The following is a 23055-nucleotide window of genomic DNA, read 5'->3' as shown; positions in this document are numbered from 1 at the left end:
CATAATGTGTGAAAGAAAGGTGAATGTATGCTGGGGAGCCAATACCATGATACCTTTTAACTTGCATGTCTCAGTCTAATCTCTAGATTAGAGGAGACTGAGAAAATCCTTCCTCCTGCCTGCAGCAGACTGATGACATCATCTCAGCCTGGGCAAAATCACTGGACTGGAGCTCAGGGATGGTGTTTGGGGTTTGTCTATGCCTAAATCCCCCAACAAGGATTCATATGCTGCATCCCAGGCCAGTCTGAATGTGGATTAGGAATAGTCACAGGTGGGTTTGTTTGTATCTCTTTTGGTGTAATTCCAATATATGATTAGAAATGATTTACTTTTCTTCCTAATAGAACATGATATTCTCTGCAAACTGTTGCAGCAAAAAATGAATGAACAGAATGCCAAGAGCTGCCCTCATTGCATAGACAGATGTGCCAGCTGCCAACCAGCTGCCAACCAGCTGCCAACCAGCTGCCTGCGCTGAGCTGCTGTCCAGCAAGAGTTAAATCCCCTGCAGCTGGGGACCTGAACCGCAGGCCCCGCCCACTCACTACCATCTAACCCCGCCCAGACCTGACGTCACAGCATTCTGCAAGAGAATACAACAACAGACAGCAGAGATCGCACTCACACAGCGGAGATCCGGAGGGATCCCAGCCTGGGACCGACTAGGAGGGGATCCAGCACTGCAGACATGGTGTCACCCGTCACTGTGGTGAGTGAAGCCCGGGGGGACCGGAGGGGGTGGGGGAGCAGCTATCAGGTGTGATACATAGAGGGGAATATGTCAGCACTGCAGGGGATCATCAGAGGATTCTATACAGGGGGATCTAGTGTGTATAAAATGGGGGTGCAAGATTCAGGCAAATTCATTATATAGAATAGGGGGGGGAGGCAGGATCCAGTGTGATACATTGTATAGAATATAGGGGTGCCGGATCCAGTGTGATACATTATATAGAATATGGGAGGCAGGATCCAGTGTGATACATTGTATAGAAAAACGGGGTGCAGGATCCAGTGTGATACGTTATGTAGAATAGGGGGGTGTAGGATCCAGTGTGATACATTGTATAGAATGGGGGGGGTGTAGGATCCAGTGTGATACATTATTTAGAAAAACGGGTAGCAGGATCCAGTGTGACACATTATGTAGAATAGGGGGGTGTGGGATCCAGTGTGATACATTGTATAGAATAGAGGGGTGCAGGATCCAGTGTGATACATTGTATAGAATGGGGGGGGTGTAGGATCCAGTGTGATACATTATTTAGAAAAACGGGTAGCAGGATCCAGTGTGATACATTATATAGAATAGAGGGGTGCAGGATCCAGCGAAATCCAGTGTACTCTATATAATAGAGTAATAGAAACAGGACCAGCGTCACTCTTTGCATTGGCTCCTTTCTTTTCTTCTAACTGTACGGAAGAATCCTATTGGCTGTATTGTAGATTTGTAAAGAACCCATAACTGAGATTTGTCCAGAACTGCAGACGATCAGATCATTTAATTGCTGGAAAAACTGGGATGATCAAAGCTCAGTCAAATAGCTTCAGCCAATCAAGTTTTCATTGAAGTTGGTGTCCCCATTATAAACTGATAGAATATTGCATGTGTGCCATTTTTGTTTTGTACTTTAATTATCGATTGGTCCACTCAGTTTTAGGTATCCTTCACCCTGCACAAATATTGAGTCTACAAAACAGGAAGTGAAGGGGAATCTCCCCGCTGAGACACACACAACAAAGTGGTTTTAATCCTTTCCTACTCTACCCACAAGAAAAAAAAATTATCCCCTCCCCATCTTAAAACACAATAAAAATATTTAAAAAGAAAAAAATGCACAAAGTTTAGGTTTGCTGGGTTTACAAAAGACACAAGCACTGCAAATCACACAACTTGCATTTTGCATGCCCAGACCAAGCAACCTGGCTACCTACAGCTGTTGTGGGACTACAATTCCTACTATGCCTGATGGAGCATGCTGTGACTTGTGGTTCCACAACAAATCTCTGCTGTAAATAAACACAGTTCTGGTCTTTGTGCTCATCTGATTGGCTGTCGGAGTGACGTCTCTGCACAGGTCACAGGCTATTGTGCAATTGCTTGTGTCACAGCAGGATGAAAACACAGAGCACGTGATGTGTTTGTGTTGGGTTAGACACCTTTTTTTACTTCTTCACAGGCACCCAGGGGCCCTCTCCTATCCCTAGGCCCCACCTGGATCCATTCACCCACCATCCTGGCTCTGCAAAGCTCTGATCTTTAACTCTTGCTATGCAGAAGGCAACGCAATGCAGAACAATGCTGAGCATAGCTCCTCCCTAGGCAGTGACACAGTTAAAGGCTGCACGCTGGATTCCGCTTTCAAAACAAGGTTCATGCATGTCCATATTACTCATTGCACAGCACCGCCACCAAACATGGTTGGCTGCTCTGCAGCGCTGTGTATTGCAGAATGTGTGCAAAAGAGCACATATCTAGATAAAAGAATCCTAATGCATAGAATTCTGCAGATTGTATGAAATGAACTCGGCTTATTTCACCACTGGACCGGTAGGTAGCAGCGATCTACCGGCCAGTTTCTATTGATGGGCCTGTTAGCATTTCATTTCTGCTAAAAATATCTTTTTTTCACACTGCAGTGAATCAGATTAAAGCGCTGCTGCTGTATGTAGCCATGCTGACTGTATTCAATGTAAATCTCACTGTTCCATAACATTGGTCACAGCTTTAAGGCTCCCCAATCATGTTTATTAAAGGATTTGCATATATTTAATGCTGTAGAATAGGACCTCCCATTTTAAAAAAAAAATTTAGATTACTTTGATCTGTTGCCCACATGGCAGTGCCAAGTGGGCAACAGGCACCCTTTTACCCCTCGACTGGGTGCTTGGTATGAATAAAAGCTCTTGGTGTGGCCCATTATACAGCAGGGAAACCTCCACCTTTTATAATCAAAAGCCAACCTTGAGCTCCAATTAGGTAACTGAGATCATTAGTGTGATGCAAGCAGGAGGAAGCGTTTCCAATGGTGGCCCTTATATTAGATTGGAGGGTAGATAGCAATTAAGCGCCGAATGTTGGTGACACAGATTCTTGGTAGTCTTTTTGGTCTCTTCCTTTCTGCTCTTCTCCCTGAAACTTTTTTTCTTTTTATCTCCTGTTGCACTAAATTGGGACAAAGGAAAAGAAAGCAAAATCTAATGGCTGTATTGAGTCACCACTGAGAATAATAAAATGATGGGAAAAGGTTTATAGTGACCCGTGCCATGACCATGCAGGGCAAAGCATTTGGTGCCATGGTAATTAAATCTCGTTTCAGCCAAGTTCAGACCAGGATTGGAAAAAGTGCTGTAATGACGTGACAACAAAATTAATTTTGTGCCATATAGTGGGGCACAGGACAGCCTCCTGGCAGCTCCTGGTTCCTTACAAAAATGTGGCACGGTGCCTGAAAAATACACATTCTGCTGGACCTTCCGCACATTTTCTGCTTGGCCCCAGATCACCAATACCCAGAACCAGCCCTGAATCTGGGAACACTTGCCTACTTATAATGCAATAAAAGGATTCCTGGACACACCCATGTCTGCGATATAGAAAGCCCTATGCCAAGTTCAGACTGGTGGTGGGAACTGTAGGAATGGAGGTGCCCAGGTGGCTAGCACCTTGCACACCTAATGGCTATGTCAGTTGTCAATGAACCAGTGTTTGAACATTTGGCACTGTTTTTGGCACAACATTTGGTGGTATTCACTTGTTCATCACCCCCCTCATTTATACCCTATAAGCAGCTGTAGGTGGGATGCTACATGAAGTATAGGTACATTCCTGGGTGTGCGGACACTTAACCACAACATACCTAAAGGTGCGTACACACTTCCAATTTTTATCGTTCCAATCGAACGACGAACGATCGATTGGGCAAAAAAATCGTTCGTAAAAAAGTAACCAACGACGCCGACGAACGAGGAAAGTCGCTGGAAACGAACGAACGACCGGACCAACGGATCGGATTGGACGACGATCGTTGAACATCGTTCGTGTGTACGGTCGTTCGTTGATCGTCCATGTTCAGAGCATGCGTGATGAACGAACGTCCGTTCACTTTCCTGTCGTGCACATAGTTCCTCTATTGCTCAAACGATCGTATCTATTGTGTGTACAATATCTACGAACGATCGTGTCGTTAACTCTATGTGCAGGATCGGGGCTATACGATCGTTCGTATATATCGTGCATGAACGTTCGTCGTTCGTTTTCCAACGATAATAATTGGAAGTGTGTATGTAGCTTAAGGGTCATAGGACAATATAGCAGGCACAAATCAGATCGAAACCTCTTGAATGTTTAATCTAATTGCTCAATGCACCAAACACAGAAGGTTTTCAGCTCAGATTTAGGGAATAGACTTGCATCACATAAAATCTGACTGCAGGAATTGAACAGAATTTAGATTGATCGAAGCAAATTAAATAACTTTCTGCCTTTTCAGCAGTCAACATTTATTGTTTACAATTTCCCCTAGAAATGCTAGCTCATCCTACAATGACAGGTACACTTTATACTGTTGCACGGGCTTGCACTGATTTATATGATCTAATTTCCTGGCTGGGCATCAGATGCCGGGTAGGGAGCTTATCCTACCCACTGCTCTGCTTATCTCCCATGCAACTGGCACCAGGAGACAGGAGGGTAAGCCGAGAAGCTGTCTGGTCCCTGTGCCAATATTAATTTTCCCGGATCAGGCCGGCTACCGACCATTACATTAGAGTAAATGAATATTTGTGTGTGATGAATGAGCTCTCCGTGCATTAATTCTTTCTTTGTGATTAATGTATTCTTACATGTTTATAAACCATTGTCATGTTTAAATAACGGATCGTCTGTTACTTCTCATAATGCCGTCATTTTCATATCAGCAAATATTAAACTCCCTGTCTCTGTTATTATGTGGCACATGTGCCTTAGTGGGGGAGAATGTCTCTATACTTTAATTAAAATCAGATTAATGTGACCTTTTATTTATGTAATGACTTTGGATAAATGTAAAATCTTGGGCTTATGTGATAGGATAGGCAGGAGACATTGGTCTATAGTTCTCCTAGACTGTAGAAGATAGACTATTACAAGAGAACCTGGGTGATCCAGCACACCTGAAATAGATCTGGTCCAGGATTCAAAGCTTTGCCAACTATAGCTTTTTAAGAAATCCATTCCAGGTTTGCTGGATCGCACAGGCTCTCCCATGATAGTCTATCTTCTCCAATCTTGGGAAGTTTCAATAAATCGGGTCCATTGTCTTGTACTTCATTGTTCAGCATTCCAAAGAGCAACTAATCCCTTATGAAAATATTTACACCTCTAGGTATAATACAAACATGGATTTAATAATATCCTGCAAATGCAAACAGGTACATGAACAGGTGGTCCCCTTGAACAGGTGGTCACCTTGGGCCATTTCAGCTCGAAGAGAAAAATCTACAACCTTATCTGCTGCAGTAACTTATAACCCATTGGGGGTCACAGTATCCCCCTTGGTTGATTTTGCCCCTACGCTGCCTACTTATCAGAGCCGTGGCGCACCCCCTACACTTGCCCGCATTGCAGCTATTATAAATACAGACAAATGCCTGGTGATCATTTGTGGTTGAGCTCTGTCAGAATATTTTATGACCCTGCCCGTACGGTACATTCTGTACATGACTTCCTTTGTGTCTGTTTACCGAGCTGTACAGCATAACAGGTCTGATTTATGGTGCTTTTTGCTTTCTCCAGATAATTAATGTGCTCTGAGTGTTATGCTCATCTCATTCTTGTGATGCCAAGAAAATGTGTACTGCGTCTGCTGTAGGTTCAAATCTGATTTGTTGTTTAAATGACCGGGTTTACATAAATAAGGTAAAGATGTTGGCCCTAATTTATTAAGCTAAGGATACATTTGCTAAGGATATGCTAAAATGATATATGAAAATACTGCCTAAGGTTGTTTTACATGCCTTGGCGCCATTTCAGACTGGCGGTGAGCTGAAACATTCTGCCGCAGCCTCCAGCCACTCCCATTCAAGCGAATGGGAAAAGACATGATCATCCCTTGCATGCGGCTGTGGTGCATGTTCCCAAGAGTGCAGTTGCTGTTAAGGATTTTCATCATGGCCACAGCCCCATGTAAATGTGGTTGCCTAATGGTGCAAACGGTGCAGTTTTACACCGCAGGTCTTAAGGAGCCTCTATGGAACAATTGAACTCTAGGAAAAGGTAGTCAGAGAGCTAGAATCATGAGCCACTGGCATTGCTTGCTGCTCATTTTCAGCTGATCTTTTCACATTACTGACTTTCCATGACTATGTGGAGGCAAACATCTCGGTAGTCGAACATGACTTCACTTCTTCATGCCAGAGCTTCCCTTCTGGAATCCTACAGATAGAATACCAATGGGGACACAGACGGCACTAAAAGTGACTGACCCAGTGTTTTTCAACCAGGGTTCCTCCAGTGGTTAGTAGGGGCTCCATGAGCAATTTGTGACACTCAGGTTGGTCAAGGGACACCAATGATCTTTTTGGCTATCTGTAGGGGTGACATTCTTCCCAAAGGCCAGCAATGTAAGAGGAATTCTTCTCAATGACCACCATGCTAATATTCTGTGAGCTGTGGATATTGGAATTATAGACGGGGTTCCCTGAAAACCTGAAAGTTATTTCAGAGGTTCCTCCAAGTTAAAACAAGTCAAGAAACATTAACTTTACTCTATTCCCTTTTTTGCCTACAGATACACTTCAAATCCCATCTCCAGTCATAAAACTAAGCCTCTCTTACCTTCCACCCCCTGTAATTCAGTTTTTTTTAACGCCTTGTAAATCAAGAAATTCAATAAGAAAATGAGTGAATCTTCCTTAACAAATAATTTGTACATTTTTCAAACTAAATCTAATTAGGTGCATTTTGGGTAATTCAATATATAGACCCAATGGGTTCAGGTTGGCTTTAAATTGCAGTTACAGAAGCTCCTTTCCATTATCCTCTTATGCTAAAATATTGACACATCAGCTTCATCATTTACAGTACACAAACGAGGATCAAATAAACACAGAAATAAAAAGTGTAAAATAATTACCCAAAATATAAAAAAACTCCTAAAAAGGATATTTTATATTCCAGACAAAACTCACTTTTGAAGTTTAATATATAAATGAATATAAAAAAATATAAAAAAAAATTTCTTATGAAAATTCAGAGATGACAAAATCAATTTTCCACAAGTTTTGTTTTATGTTTTCACATCATCACATCATCGGACTCCATAGAGAAAAGAATGGGTTCACTTGACATACAATATTGGGTGATCAGCTCCGTCTGTCTGGATTTTACTTCTGACCATTTTAATTTATTTACAGCTGTCACCTGTCCCCTTTAAGAAACCTTAGACAACCTTGTAAATCCTTGGGATGTATTTTATTTTCTGCATTTCGGGATGAGATTAGATGTATCAGGCTGGGATAATGTCTGTGACCTGATAATGTGACTACTAATGATACAATTGGAATAATTCTCATTCAGGGGGTTTTATCTTGTGCTTCAGTTTAATATATATGAGCTACCTCCCCTATGATAAATATTATTATTATAAAACAAACAAAAATAAAATAAAACAAAAATAAAGTAAATATTTTCTGCAGCACTTGGAGTAAGTGATGTCCAATGCTGAAAAATAAACTAAAGAGGGTTCAGTAGGGAGGTTAGCGTTGGCTTTTTTTTTAGAACTTTTAGAACTTTAAACTTTCTAGAACATTTTTTCTGGTCTAATAATAAAGTGTAAAATGCTGTCTTGACTATTAAGCAGATCATTTTGGACAATGCTTGACATGGTATTGTATGCTTCGTGCCAACTCCAAAAGTAATATGTGAAGAGAGTGTTATAGTGTGGGGGAGATTAGAGGAGACGGAATGTTAAGTATTAGAATTCCAGGAGCACAGAATGCAAAAAAATAAATAAAAAGGGTCAATTGGCCAGCAAAGGATCTAAAAATAGAAAAGTCACAGGGACAAGGGCGGTTATTTGTTCCTCATAAAGCTTGGAAAAGTTACTCATAGTGGTCTGGATATATGCACCCATCTATCACTGCCTTATAATGTAGTACAGTCATGGATTGTAAGCTCTTCTGCCTATGTATACTCCTATATGCCATATTAAATTGTAAGCTCTTTTTCCTCATGTATCCCTCCTATACCATATGTTGAAAACTTTTCTACTTTCTGTGTCCTTCCTTATACTAATAGATTGTAAACTCTTCTACTGTCTATACCCTCAATTATACCTAAACAATCTTATGTTCTTCTACTTTCTTGTTCCCTCTTATACCCTAATAGATTGTAAGCTCTTCTGCTTTCTGTATACACTAATATATCATAATAAATGGGAAGCTTTTCCTATTCTATCCTTTCCTATACCTAAAAGATTAAACACTTTTCTACATTCTGTATTCTCCCTTATACTAATAGATTGTAAGCTCTTCTACCTTCTGTATTTTCCTATATACTGAATAGATTGTAAGCTCATTGACCTTCTGTAGCTTCACTTATACCTAATAGATTCTAACTCTTCCACCTTGTGTATCTCCCTAATACGCTAACAGATTGGAAGCTCTATTGTCATCTGTATCCTCCCTTATATCCTAATATGCTGTAGGGGTTTCTTCTTTCTGTATTCTCCCTTACACCTGATAGATTGTAAGCTCTTCTACCTTATGTATCCCCCTTATACCCTAACAGATTGGAAGCTCTATTGGTATTTGTATCCTCCCTTATATCCTAATATATATCATGTTTTTCGGTTTTCTGTATTCTTTATCATTACCTTTAGAAATTTGTTCACTTTTTGTATCCTTTGCTATACCCTAATAGATTGTAAGCTTTTCTAGCTTCTGTATTCTTTCCTTATACCCTAATGGATGATAAGCCTTTACCCTTTATCCATCCTTCAGTAATGAAATCTATTCCTTCTCACCTTTCGAAGCCTCTTCTGCATACTGTATTATCCTTCATACTTTGCTAGAATGTAAGCTATTTTATCCTACATACCCCAGTAGATTGTAAGCTCTTCTGCCCTCTGTATTCTCTCTCTTATACCTTAATAGATTGTAAGCTTTTCTAACTTTGTATTGTATGTATACTCTGTATTCTTTCCTTATACCTTACTAGACTGTAAGCTCTTCTAACTTCTGTATTCTTTCCTTATACCTTAATAGATTATGAGCCCTTCTACCTTAGCCACCCCCTTAAAGTTTGCTAGAATGTAAGCTTCTCCACCTTGTCTACCACCATTGTATCCTACATACACCATTAGATTGCAAGCTCTTTTACTTTGTGTTCACCCTTATACCCTGATAAATTGTATTCTCTTCTACCTTCTGTATCCCCTTCTATATACCGTGACATATTGTAAGCTCTTCTGTATCCTCCCTAATACTCCATTTGGTTGAAAGTTCTTCCTACTTATGTATCCTTCTTTATACTCTACTTCCTTCTAATATATTGTAATCTCTTCTGCCGTCTGTATCCTCCCCTATTCCCCGAAAAACCTGTAAGCCCTTCTGTATCCTCCCCTATACCCAAATGGACTGTAAACGCCTTTGTATGCCCCCCTATACCCTATTGGATCGTAAGCTTTGTACTACTTATGTATCCTTCTTTTTACACTAATACCTTGTTATCTCCCCTACCTTCTGTATGCTCCCCTATACCCTAATGGATTATAAACTCTTCTGTATTCTCCCCTATACCCCAATAGAATATAAGATCTTCTGAATGCCCCCCTATACTCTAAAAGATTGTAAGCTCTTCTGTATGCTCCCCTATACCCTAATAGATTATAAACTCTTCTGTATTCTCCCCTATACCCTAATGGATTATAAACTCTTCTGTATTCTCCCCTATACCCCAATAGAATATAAGATCTTCTGTATGCCCCGCTATACCCTAATAAATTGTAAACTCTTCTGTATCCTCCCCTATACCCTATTGGATTGTAAGCTTTATACCACTTATGTATCCCTCTTTTTACCCTATTATTTTGTAGTCTCCCCTACCTTCTGTATGCTCCCCTATACCCTATTAGATTGTAAGCTCTTCTGTATCCTCCCCTATATCCTAATAGATTGTAAGCTCTTCGGTATGCCCCCTATACACTATTAGATTGTAAGCTCTTCTGTATCCTCCCTTATTGGATCCTATGCTTTATACTACTTATGTATCTTTTTTTACCCTATTATTTTGTAATCTCCCCTACCTTCTGTATTCTCCCCTATGCCCTAATAGATTGTAAGCTCTTCTGTATCCTCACTTAACCCAAACAGATTGTAAACCCTTCCACTTTTTCTTACCGTCTCTAGCATATATATTCTTTTTCTCCCTTTGTATCTCTGTGTTTTTAGTTTTGTTGTTGCTTTGCCAGTAGATGCTCCAGCCCCTCCTTCTCTTTACAAAAGTTAAAAAAGTCCCGGGTGAGGTTGCACTTTAAAGTGGAACTAAAGTCAGTAAATACATATTTGCTTGATGCTCAAGGTTTTTTTTGGCAGAAAAGCAAGGTGTCATGTCAGAGCCTTTTCCCCTTTCTCCCAGAAACATTTTGTACATTTTGTGTTTACTTTGCACATGATCCGCTTATATCAGCATCTGTAAGATGGGTATAATGGAGGGATAGGACAATTTAAATCCCTGGCAGAAGAATATATATTTGTATATACTGATATAGTAAGATTGGCCTGCTCACTTGGTATTGGGAAAGCATGCAGCAGACTGGAGCTCCCATTACAAGCAGGTTTTCTCTGCACTTTTATTCATCAAAGCAGCAAATACAGCAAGTCCATAACATAAAATAAATAAATCGCCAATTGTCCAAGACAGAAACTAACTGACAATATGTCTCCTAATGGGTTCCCCAAAACAAAAAGACCATACTTGTACCTTTTAGTGATTTGGCAGCAGTCAGCCTTTTCACCCAGCAGCACCTGAGCATCATTCAGCTCACATCTATATTGGGCTGTGGATTCTTTACCATAAATATGAAGCTCTTTACCATATGTATGTAACAAATCTAGGTGATGCATATATTCCATGCACAATTCTGCCATGCAGTGTCCAGAATTGTATTAGATTTTTTAAAAGCGTTTTGTATACAGAACTACATTTTGCAGAAGTGCACCAACAAAACATTTTGCATTCATCTTTATCTAATATTCCCATTCCAGAAGGCTTTAAAACACACAGGCTCATTCAGTAAAGAAATATGGATTTCAACGCAATCAAAAAAGATTTCTGATTGGCTGCTCGGTTGGCTGCACTTCACATGTATTCACCCTTGACATGATTGCACTTTGCACTGCATTTTCAATAAGCCTGAAAAAGTTACAAATATTTTAAGAATTTTTAAGTAGGCAGCGGATTATTCCATTTTTCCCTTTCATCTCGGGATTATAAATATTGGTTTGACTCATAACTTTGTCAGGCCTGTTGGAGCAAGCCTTTCAGAGAAAGTAATTTCATCATTTCAATTAGCCATTGATTTCCAACATGAGCAAAATGCATTATGACAGTTGTGACTGTGGTCAATTATTAATCACATTACAGGAATTAATTGTAAGCGCGAAGGGAGGCCGCCTACAGCAGCCAAGAGGGGGGTAAACTTGTGGTGGTGAAACGCGTCAGTCTGTCTGTGTTTTGTCTCGGTTCTTATTGACTGCTTTAAAATGGACCTTTTCGTAATGTTACAAGTTTGCTTGCCATGCAATGATTTCCTGCCATGTAACACTATACAGTGACTGTGTATTTTTAAAAAGCACACTATACACCCATATTGATCAAATCAAAAATACAATTGAGGGAAACTGCTTTATGTAGACAGTTGATAACTGATAACTGCTACTGTCAGGCTTCAGGTGACCTCTAAACCCTTTGAGCTGAAGAGCATACCTAAAGTAAATGAAGTTTAAACAACCAAAACCTTTTTTTTTGGTTTTCTCCAAAATGTGAATATTATTATTAACTATATAGTGCTGACATATGACACAGCACTGTGTCAAGTCCATAGTCATGCTGGTAACTGTCCCTTAAAGGGGCTCACAATCTAATGTCCCTACCATAGTCATATATCTTTACCACAGTCTAGGGACAATTTTGAAGGGAAGCCAATTACCTAACTGCATGTTTTTGGAATTTGGGAGGAAGCCGGAGTACCCAGAGGAAACCCGCACAAACACAAGGAGAAAATACAAACTCCATGCAGATAGTTTCTTGGCTGAGATTTGAACCTGGGACCCAGCGCCGCAAAGGCCAGAGTGCTAGCTATTGAGCAAACTGCAGTGTTCTTCAGGTTTTTGATCTTATGAGAAAAAAGTCTAAGAAAATCCACTCAAAAGAAAAAAGACCTGTATCCTAAAGACATTACATCCTTTAAAGCACCCCAACCAATGGCTAAAATATTGGCATATGCTCTTTACTTCTCTTGGTCCTTTAGCCAGCATATACAGTGAATAAATCCCTATAAATCCAGCAAATCCAATATTGTCTTCTTCTCAACGGCCACTGCCCAGTGCCATCCCACTCCGCCATCTTGGTTTTGGCAGCTATTGTTACTTTCCATTGTTGTCCTTGCAGATACACTTCTGCACATGCATGTGATTGGCTGCCTGCTGGTAATTGTCCTTAAACCTCCTAAGGTAGCTAAGCTACATATCTCAGGAGGCTTCAGAACAAGCCATCAAGGAGTCAGCTGAGCACCACATCTTCACCTAGGTGAGGAATGAGGAGTTCAGGTGGAACACCAAGCAGCACCAAGGTAAGTATTTAAAAAATTGCAATTTGAAACAGGGAGAGGGTAGGTATTGGTAATTTCGTCGGAAAGGTCTTCTTTCTAGGTGGAAGATATGTCTCGCATTGGCTTCACTGGGGTTTGCCTTTCTCAACCTTTTTACCCCTTAGAAACCCAAGGAATCTTTTTCAGGTCTTAGAGGGCCCTTACTAAAACCATTGGAGGTCAATTTAAAAATCAAACCTTCCATGGGTGGTTAGTGGAAAGAATGCTTTTCTTCCATGCGCATCACATGAGGAGTCAATTGGCCAAAGCCGAACCCCTACTAAAACCTTATGAGGTCAATGGGACAAAATATACCTTATATAGGTTGTAGGTTGAATGCCCACCTTACGGATGGCTAGAAAGAGCTTTGGTGTTATACCACTGACTCTGCCAAGTGGCATTGGCCACAAAACCATCACAACACAACACAACAGAGACCAATCAACCAAGGAACCCCTAGCAACCTCTGGAGGAACTCTAGAGTTCCACATAACCCTGGTTGATAATAGCTGACCTAGAACATTGGTTTTGGCAAAAAAAAACAATCACCAAACCCTTCACGAACTGGAACCATTAGCCCATCTTTATTTTAGCCCTTCTGCACCCTATTGAAAATATACAATTAGTTTGGGATTTAGATACAATGTAACTATATTTTCATTTTTTCAGGCAGCCATGTTTGAGAAATCAATATCATTATCATTCTGTTTATCTCCTGCAGGTGAAATGTGAGGGCCCCAAGCTGGTGCCATTCTTCAAAGCCACCTGTGTGTACTTTGTGCTGTGGTTGCCAACGTCCAGCCCGTCCTGGTTCAGCGCCCTGATCAAGTGTCTTCCCATTTTCTGCCTCTGGGTGTTCCTTTTGGCCCACGGGGTCAATTTCCTTGTCAGCCATCGGAGCGCCAAAAGGATTCTGGCTGGGTTAATCTTCTCGGCGGTCGGTGATGCCTTCCTGATCTGGCAGGAACAGGGTTATTTTGTCCATGGTAAGTGAAGCGTGGCGAGGTGCTTTTGTGCAGCGGCCTTCTGAATCAGTGTCCTCCTTCATCAGCGTAAGCTAAACCTCGGGATTATTTTTCACTCCACTGCGGTCACAATAATGGCCTCCTGCCTCAAGGCACAACAATAGAAGTGGGCTTCAAAACCCAAATCCAATTTTTAGGCCCCTGACATAAATACTTTGTGTTCTTTACTTTCCCGGTTTATTTAAAGCTAAGTCCAGGCAAGCAGGTAAAATTACAGATAGAAATGCATGTATGCTTGTGGTTCCACCAGGTTTGGATATGAGCAACTAGATTTTGACAGCTAGTCGTACGACCTCCACTGCAAATAGCAGCAGACCTTTGTCTAGAACACGCCCACAGCTTGCTGATTGGATTATCACTCAAGGTCATCATTCTGCACGCTCACCTGATTGGCTAGCACTGCTCCTCGCTCCCCTGGGGTTCTGCTGTGCAGGAAATAAGACAAATGTAGTATTAATATTGGATATATTAGGTTTAATTTAATGAATAAAAAAAACAATTAGATTACAGCCAAAGCTTTTAGAGCTGTCTTGCCTTCCAAATGTTTAATATTTCTGTCCATTCGGTCCTGAGATTTGTATAGTCAGGTTATGCTACCCCCCTAGTTCAAGTCTCTACCCCCAGCCTATGTCTGGGTAGTATAGGAGCAGCAACAGATGGATGAGGTCCTTTTATTTGCTTTCTCCTTCAGTAAGAAATGTGAATGCAAAAAAGCACTAAACATACTTAGAAATGGATTTGGGCTTTACATACACAAAGTGTGCACCTACAGTCCGGTGTCTGTAGTGCATGCTGGGCTGTCTGATTAGAAAGCCCACCACTAGCTCTACATCTAGGAAGGAGAGATGTCCATTCTCTGAGTCATTCAGGTTTGTGTGTTTATGTATACAACCTGAGATTCTGCTATTAGGGTCTAAGAAAAATTATCCAAATACTTAACAGAATAAATTTGCTATCTGCCATAATAGGTACAACAAGTGTGCAAACCCAGGAATTCAGTTCAGGGATTGGGGGAACTCTTTATAATGGGTGCAGCAAGTGTACTATACCAGGTATTCGATGTAGGGATGGTTGGAGGTACAGCATGTGTGAAACCCAGGAAATCAGTGCAGGGATAGGGGAACCTCTCCTAATGGATGCTGCAGATTTGCTGACCATGTACTCTGTGCAAGGACGTCCTCATAATAAGCACAGCAGGTGTACAGACTTAGAACTCAGGTGCAGGGATAGGGAGGAACCCCTTATAATGGGTGCAGCAAGTATATTTCCAGGGATTTAACATAGCTTGGTGGTAATCATATTAGACCCAGCAAGTGTCAATCCCAGGAAATCAGTGAAGGAGTTTGAGGAACTCATATTGGGAACAGCAGGTGTTCAGAACTTAGTAAGGGGAAGGTGCGAAAGGTGCAATCCCTTCATATTAGACACAGCAAGTGTTCTGACCCAGGATCTTGGGGTAGAGATGGGAGGAACGCTCATAATGGGTGCCGCAGATGTGCAGCCCCAGGAATTCAATGTAGGGATGGTTGAAGACCCTCACAATGGGCACAGCAGGTGTGCTGACCCAGAAACATAGCCCAGAAATGGTGGCACAGCAGGTGTGCTGACCCAGAATCTTGACGCAGGAATGGTGGCACAGCAGAAGTGCAGACTGAAGATCTCAACAAAGGCAGGATGTGAGGTCAGAATGATGGTCACAGCAAGTGTACAGATCCAGAAACTCATTGCAGGAGATGGGGGAACCCCTCGTAGTGGGCACAGCAGGTGTGCAGGCTCAGGAACTCAGTGCAGGGATGGTGGCACAGCAGGATTGCAGACATAGGAACTCAATGAAGTCATGATGGGAGGTCCTGAAAATGTCCACAGCAAGTGTACAGACCTGAGAACTCCACATAAAAATGGTGGGAGCCCCTTATAATGGGCACAGCAGGTGTACAGACCCAGGAACTCGGTGCAGGGATAGTGGCACAGCAGGGTTGCTGCCTCCAGAATCTAAAAGCAAGGCATGATGGGAGGTTCTCATGATGGTCAAAGCAAGTGTACAGATCCAAAACTCAGTGACAGGGATGGAGGGAACCCCTCATATTGGGCACAGCATGTGTACAGACCCAGGAACCCAACAATGGGGTTTTATATGCAGATTCAGAAACTTGTGCTGAGATCTCATCAATAGAGTCCCCGGGAGACAAAAAAGACTGGCAAGTGATTTATCTCTCCAGAAAACACTGCAATATCAGTTTAGGGTGCACTGACCCTTTAATTCGCAGTATGCCTCGGGGATGAATTTAGGCTCGCAGCTCTAGATTATATAAATTGAGTGCTTGTCTTCCTGGGCTTGCAGCGTCTCTGTACAGCGATGGAGGGTTTGTATTGTATATGAGCCCCCTAGTCTGTAACCCACAAAGACTTCATTCACCTCCTCAGACACTCATGTCTTTCCCACGTTTTTTAAGTTAATGGATTCTGAGAAAAGGCAACTGTATCTTGCAGCTGTAATCATTGGCAGCCTACAGTGCTCGGTGAATTCTACATAGAGACTTGTTTGTAACCCTACATTCACATTTTATATGTCCCGGGATTCCACACTTCATTGGCTCTGTGGCTTCTATCAATGAAGCAATCACATTACTCGAATAAAGAAAAGATGAACCTGCTGTATACAATGGAGCCAGTATTCTCGGAATCTGTTAAAAATGCTTATGTTCTCTTTTTTTAATGTTCTGAATTGAAGTTTTGGTTTACTAAAAGCCCAGCTCCAGGTTAAGCCTCCTGCCATCCCCACACCATATGAAATCCACCTACTGTATAGGATACTGTTTTTTCTTAATATAATTCATATTTTCTGTCTGCTCCCTGTAGTGAGAAGTTGTCCTGATGTAAAGGATGATGGGCCAGGCCCACGACACCCAGCCATTCCACTATAGTCCTCCGTCTTCCACCAGGTAGCCATTCTTCGGCCCGGAAGACTGAGGATACCGTGTGGGAGAGAAGGATAAGAGCATAGCCAGAGGACCATTTTTTTAAATAAGAAATAAAGAAAAAAAAACAATATTGAGCCTTTTATTTGTTCTGGTGACCATTACCAGTAGGACAGAAAGTTTGGGAAAATCCAATCTTTGCAGTTGTCATTAGAGCAATCAGTGAAGAAAAAGCTCCCAGTGGGGAATTTCCATGGGGAGTTCCATGGACAGAGTTCCACTCATTCTTGTTGTACCTTTAGGATATTTAGGGAAATTTCCCTAGCTGGATGCAAATCACACAAAATATTTGATTGAAGAGCCCGCTGACCGGTAAACCTCTACAAGACTCCAGCCTTGGCATTCTCACTTCATGGCCCTGTTTCTGCTTACCTTAAAGTGTGGCTCGCTTTAGATTTGGATGCAGCAGGGAATGGTTAGAAACCTTGTGAGGTTTTTATTGCAGCCTTTGTCTCCACTCCTTTTATTTCCTGTCCCGGAGAAACAATTGGAAGTTATAGGAATTCTTTAGGAAGACCGTTATCTCTGGAGCAGGTGTAACCATTGGAATTTTTGTGCATAATGGTCATGGGGATAAATATCAAGAAAGATGGTTAACCTAGCTCTACCCTACTGTACTTAAATGTAAAAATATAGGCCATAAGGGATAGCGAGCGGCAGGATTAAGTTGTTGCTTTGCAATAGATTTCAATAGTTGGTAAGCTGTCTGATCAATTTTATAATATAGGACGTCCATTGACATTATCAGGATGAAGAGCGGAGAAGTCACAAACATTCATTTCTTGATCACCCCTACGAGCAATGAACCTGGAAGAGTTCAGCCCTGAGATCTTCCGCGTTCAGATGATCAGGTGCCAGCCACTGCCGATTGGCTAGCAACAGATGACATACAGTGTGTATCTGAACTATGCAGGGAATGGGAAGTACAAAGGTGGAGAATGCCATTTCATATCTCTTTCTGAAAATGCTTGTTGGAATTAAGAGTTGTAGACCCAGCAGAAGTAATGGCAGCCTTGGCTCATGGTCGAAATGAACTTAACTGGACATTGAGCAAGGTTCCTGAAAATGCAGGAACCTAAAGCAGAGATCTCACCAATGGGGTCCATGGGAGAGATTACTAGGTCATATGATATTTTTATCTATCAACCCCCTTCCCCTCAATATGTGTTTTGGATAGAATGTTTCGTACCATAGATAACCACCATATGTGTTGAGTTTCTGAACATGCAGAATTGTTACCACCAGGTCTCCATTTTGATCTTACCATTCTTTCTTGTTTTCCACAGGTTTGCTGATGTTTGCCATCACTCACATCCTTTATTCCTCTGCCTTTGGAATGAAGCCTCTGGATCTTCGCATTGGAGTTGTGATGGCCTTAATATCTGGCGCCCTATATACTTTTTTGTACTCTTACCTTATCGGCCCTTTTGTTTACTTGGTGGCGGTATACACGGCACTAATAGCCTTCATGGGCTGGCGAGCCATTGCCGGGGTCCAGCTTTGTAATGACCTCTGGACATGGACCAAACTCTCGGCCTGCATTGGCTCAGTTCTGTTCATTGTGTCTGACCTGACCATTGCCGTCAACAAGTTTTGCTTCCCTGTCCCTTGTTCCAGAGCCATCATCATGGCCACATATTATGCCGCGCAGATGCTGATCGCTTTGTCGGCGGTCGAGTGCAGGGACGAAGATGATTATCGAAAGAAAAAGTAAGAAAAAAAAGTACTGGACTATTTTGGAAACATGGGTACCTTTTTCCCCGTTGCAAGGGATCTTGTTGTCTCCAGTGCATTGTGATTTTGCTTCTCTGAAGCTTCGCTGGCGCCTTTAAACTTGGTTTTGTCGGTGACACGGCGCCAAGGCCGCTTAAGGAGGAGGCCACCTGTTCATTGCATCGCTTCAGGCTGGATCAATGTCAAGCTTTTCTAAACTCTGTTTTGTACATCATGCACAACCTATAAATTGTCATGTCTGTTTCAGAGGGCTCGTTACAGCAACCTAAATTCCCAAGAAGCCTCGCGATACCATGAAACTGAGCTTGCATACTTCTCTCTTTTTTATAGAAAGCAGATCTTGACTTGCAAGATAATGGCATGCGCTGGCGCTCCCAAAATTATTTTAGTGGTAGACCACCGGGTCCCCCTGGCATCCATGGTTTTGTAGTCTCTGGTGCTTATAGATTGGGTAGAGTGGTAGGGCCAACTTTAAAACTCCACAGTTAAAAGGAACCCATGAGAATGGAAATTAGGAAGCTGCAGTTTACGCAGGTGTTACTTCATCTTGGCACCACTACCCACTGACCTAGAAAAGTCTACAAAGTCTGAGCCGATCCGCCATACTTCTTCAGGTCAATGACTTGGTAGTGAACTAAGAAGGAGGTTGACTAGCCCAAGACCCTGCCCGTTGAAAAACAATTCAGCAATGGCAGCTTCCATCCTTCTGTCCTCAAAGGTTCATCTTTTTAGGTATTCGGTTACATACTTCATTATTCTTAACAGAAGATTACAGCAATACCTGTACATTGAAAGTTATGATTTTCAAATCAGCTTCTAATTGTTGATAGTTTAGGGGAAACTGCAGGGTGGAATCAAATTATCTGTAATGGCTACAGAGTCATCTGGAACCCCCAATGGGGTCAAAAAGTTGTTTGACACTGACTTAAGTTCCTATCAGTGGCCCAGAACCTTTGTGGTATAATAGTGTATTTTCAAAATGGTGCCTCCAGAATCTAAAAGCAAGGGCAAGTAAAAAGTTATTTAGTTTACCAGTATAATATGGTAATGTAATATATGTGGGGTTTCTGTTTTTAAAGCGTTCTTTTACATCACCCACATAAGAGCACAGATAGTTTCTTGAAATTAGTGATTTGAAACTGTTTTGGATGGTTGTGTTCGGGTGTGAAAAGATAAATTTGGTTATTCCCAATCATAGCAAGATGGCGGAGACCCACAATGACAATGCAGAATATGTTGAAGCCTATCGGTGATTCAAGAAAAAGGCAGTTAAAGGTCAGCTTCTTTGGGTTTTGGTGGGTACAAGTGGGGTCCAATCTCCTGCAGAGTTCCCAAAGTAGTCAGATTTCTTCGTATTAGTTTGTGACTTTTCCCTGCCCTCAATGCTATAGTGAAGTTGTTACCCTACATTAATAAATTAGGGGGTGCGAACATGGGATATATCTGCAAAACTAGCAAGCCAGGAAGCTTTCAAACATGAAGTTTTGACTTTAAACATGCTCTTCGGCATATGGTAATATCTCTCAAGTGAAAAAATGAGTCTTTGATCATCCCTTAATGCTACAGACAAGTACCCCTTTGTAGAAGTAGTCTTAAAATGGTCTGGCAAAACTTATAATAACTTGAAGCGTGCTCAGGTGTTCATTGGAGGTCACAGCGTTGAATATATTTCTATCAGTTGTTATGCTGCCACCTGCTGGCCATATACTCACTAACTTTTAGTGGGTGAGCTTGCAGAGGACATCTCTCCTTCCTGGTAAAGAGGCTTATTACCATGTTTTTATTGCTCACTGATGGCATTTCTTATACTATTATCCACTGCACGCTGCATGTTTGCCAGCAATAGTAACAGGGGGTTGCTTTGCATATATTCAAACCTCCAATAGGTGGCAGTATACTCACAGGTAGAATAATATTCAGCCCTGTTGAACTACAGGAGCAAAGGATTTTATGGTGAGTAAAGACATTCTATTACAAAAATTCCCACCCGTTTTATTACCAATTATATCCTCTGCTGTTTAATTGCCAGAATGTGACTGATGCTTCTTTCTCAGGTGCTTGTACCCATATGCTGTAAATCGTGTGAACTAGAATAAGCGTGTAAATGCCAGACTAAAGCATGTTATATTCATTGGCCATTTTCTAAACATTTCATGAACATTGGTGTAAAACGATACAAAAAAAAAAATATGCTGACGTGTTTCAGGGATCTGTGTCTGCTTCATCAGGGCCAATATAGACATAATTGGTATTTTATTTGTAGGGTATAAAAACCTGTTTTTAAACTAAAAAAATGTAATAACATCAAAATATAAAAGAAAAATAATATTTTTAACATTTTATATTTTATTTTGCTTTTTCTGATCCTTACTTGTTCCAAAACAACAGGTAGTTATTTGTTTTTTTTTAGATTGAAGGCATTAGGGGGGTAAAAGACTTTCTTAAAATCTTTGTGAATTTTTGCTGAATATGCTCCATGGTCTGGTATTTACATGCTAAGAATAAGCTTAGATCGGAGGACAGTGTCCTCCCTGGGGTTAGGCGATGTTTGAGTAAAGTGATGGTCACATGACTTCAGAAGGGGTTGGTGCTGTTTATAGGGACATTAGGGTGCATGATGTACTGCAGATACCCTGCGGCTACTGATATTTTATTTACAATATTAATTCAGAGAACCTTTTAAGCTCCATTGATTTTCTTCTTTTTTACCCAAACAGCAATGGGCATATAGCAATGATGTGTGCAAAGTGCAGACCTCAGAGCCATGTAAGATCAGTATTTATTTCTGAGGTTTAGCACACTTTTTACATTATTAATGAATAAGATTCAAAGGGCTTGTAATTATAACCTATATATAAACGATCTTTACATGTATGAGTTTACCAGCCCTAGAGGGTCCAAGCCTCTATGTCATTTTATACTATAAGAAAGGGCAGTGGCATTGACCCATATCTTATTATAAATCCAGATATAGTCTCTTTAAAGCAGCCCAGATACAGGGATTGCACTTTTAACTGGGTTCCCGTTTCGGAAATGGGGTGGGGCTAGTCTGGTTCCCGCCTCCTTTTAACTGCCCAGGGGTAAAATTCAAAGCTATAAGTATTGGGGAGAAGGTTACACATTCTTTAAAGATGATTCATGGTGGAGCTTTGATGGAAAATACAGAGGCAGAACAAAAAATGATCCACATGTATCGCCTGTGCTTGGTCATGTGACATCACATCACCGAGTGCAGGTGATGGAGAAGGATAATCGCAGTGCTTTCTTCAGGGCCTTTCCTTCCAAGCAAAGCTACGTATCTCACAACTTCACTCGCATGCTTTGCATGATTTTTTTTCCTGGGCAGTAAAAGGAGACAGGACCTTTCTAATAATATTAAAAAAAAATCCTGTGCCTGCTCCTCGGGGGAGGTCCTAGGAAAGGTATAAAAGGGACCAATCCTTTAAGGATATGTCCTTTGGTCAGTATTGATGTCATTTTATTTTGATCATTCTGTACACACTGCAAGCATGAGCAGGTGGACCCAGACACGCCTAATAGTAATCAGGGTCTGTTCCATCGACAAATGACTGCAGTATATTTAACTTCATTCTTTGAATAAAACAGAAACATTTCTTTTATCCTAAAATGATGCAATAATACAAGCAAAAGCTAATACCACAGTCCTTGTTCCTGTCCCTAGGTAGGTTTTACCTATAATATAGACTTGTATGGGGGTGATAGTGGAAGGAGCAAGATGAAGGTTCTAAAAATATTTACTTAAAGCAAAAAACTAGAGGAATGGAGATATAGAGCTGTATTGAATTTAGACCCTTATTTTAGACGGGGTCTCTTTAACACTCACTCCTCAGCCACTGTACACTCAAGTCCTACCCAGTTAGCCTTTTCTCGATTGCCACTGGACACAAGGGGGAGCAGTGACGTTGCCACCTTTGACCAATTGCTGCTGAGTATTATGTAGGGTGGTCATGCGCCCCCCGGTGTGGTGCAGGAGTAAAGCAGTGAAGTATAAGGTGGTCATTGAGTGGGCTTCATACAACTCTCCACTCTTTCTACTCCATACTTCACACATTGGAAGGAAGTTACCTTCTAGAGGTCCGTCTGTTTAAAATTTAAAAGTGGAGGGTGGCTTTTGGAGGCATGAATCACCCACCTTGTAGACTTCAACAACCTCCTCTTCATATCCAATATGGAGCCGCATTCTTTCTGTTGCATGTTAGAAAACGGTAAAAAAGACCAGTAAAGAACCTTTTCATGTTGGCTGTGGAAGCTGAGAACACAGATACTGGCAGAATCCTACAGAGATGAAGGACCCATTCAGGCTGTGCTGATGTGTTGTTACTTGTGGTATATCATGTGTATCACATGCATTACTTTATTGCAGCCTATTCATTTAAAAATGCGACCAACGTGTGATAAAATGCACACATTTTTTGGTGAACTAGCATTCAAATTAAATGCTAC

At 41.3% G+C, this 23055-nt stretch overlaps 1 protein-coding gene across 1 annotated transcript; it reads left to right on the top strand.

The window, feature by feature from the left end:
* Nucleotides 1–572: 572 nt before the first annotated feature.
* On the top strand, nucleotides 573–22768 carry TMEM86A (transmembrane protein 86A). Its single transcript, XM_072422227.1, has 3 exons — nucleotides 573–712; nucleotides 13576–13840; nucleotides 18144–22768. The coding sequence occupies exons 1-3, from the start codon at nucleotides 692–694 to the stop codon at nucleotides 18569–18571; spliced, it is 714 nt and encodes a 237-aa protein (XP_072278328.1). The 5' UTR covers nucleotides 573–691; the 3' UTR covers nucleotides 18572–22768.
* The last annotated feature ends 287 nt before the right edge of the window (nucleotides 22769–23055 follow it).

The sequence above is a fragment of the Pyxicephalus adspersus genome, chromosome 9 (genome assembly GCF_032062135.1).
Source record: "Pyxicephalus adspersus chromosome 9, UCB_Pads_2.0, whole genome shotgun sequence".
NCBI classification, from domain to species: Eukaryota; Metazoa; Chordata; class Amphibia; order Anura; family Pyxicephalidae; genus Pyxicephalus; species Pyxicephalus adspersus.
This window is presented reverse-complemented; position numbering and strand designations above follow the sequence as displayed.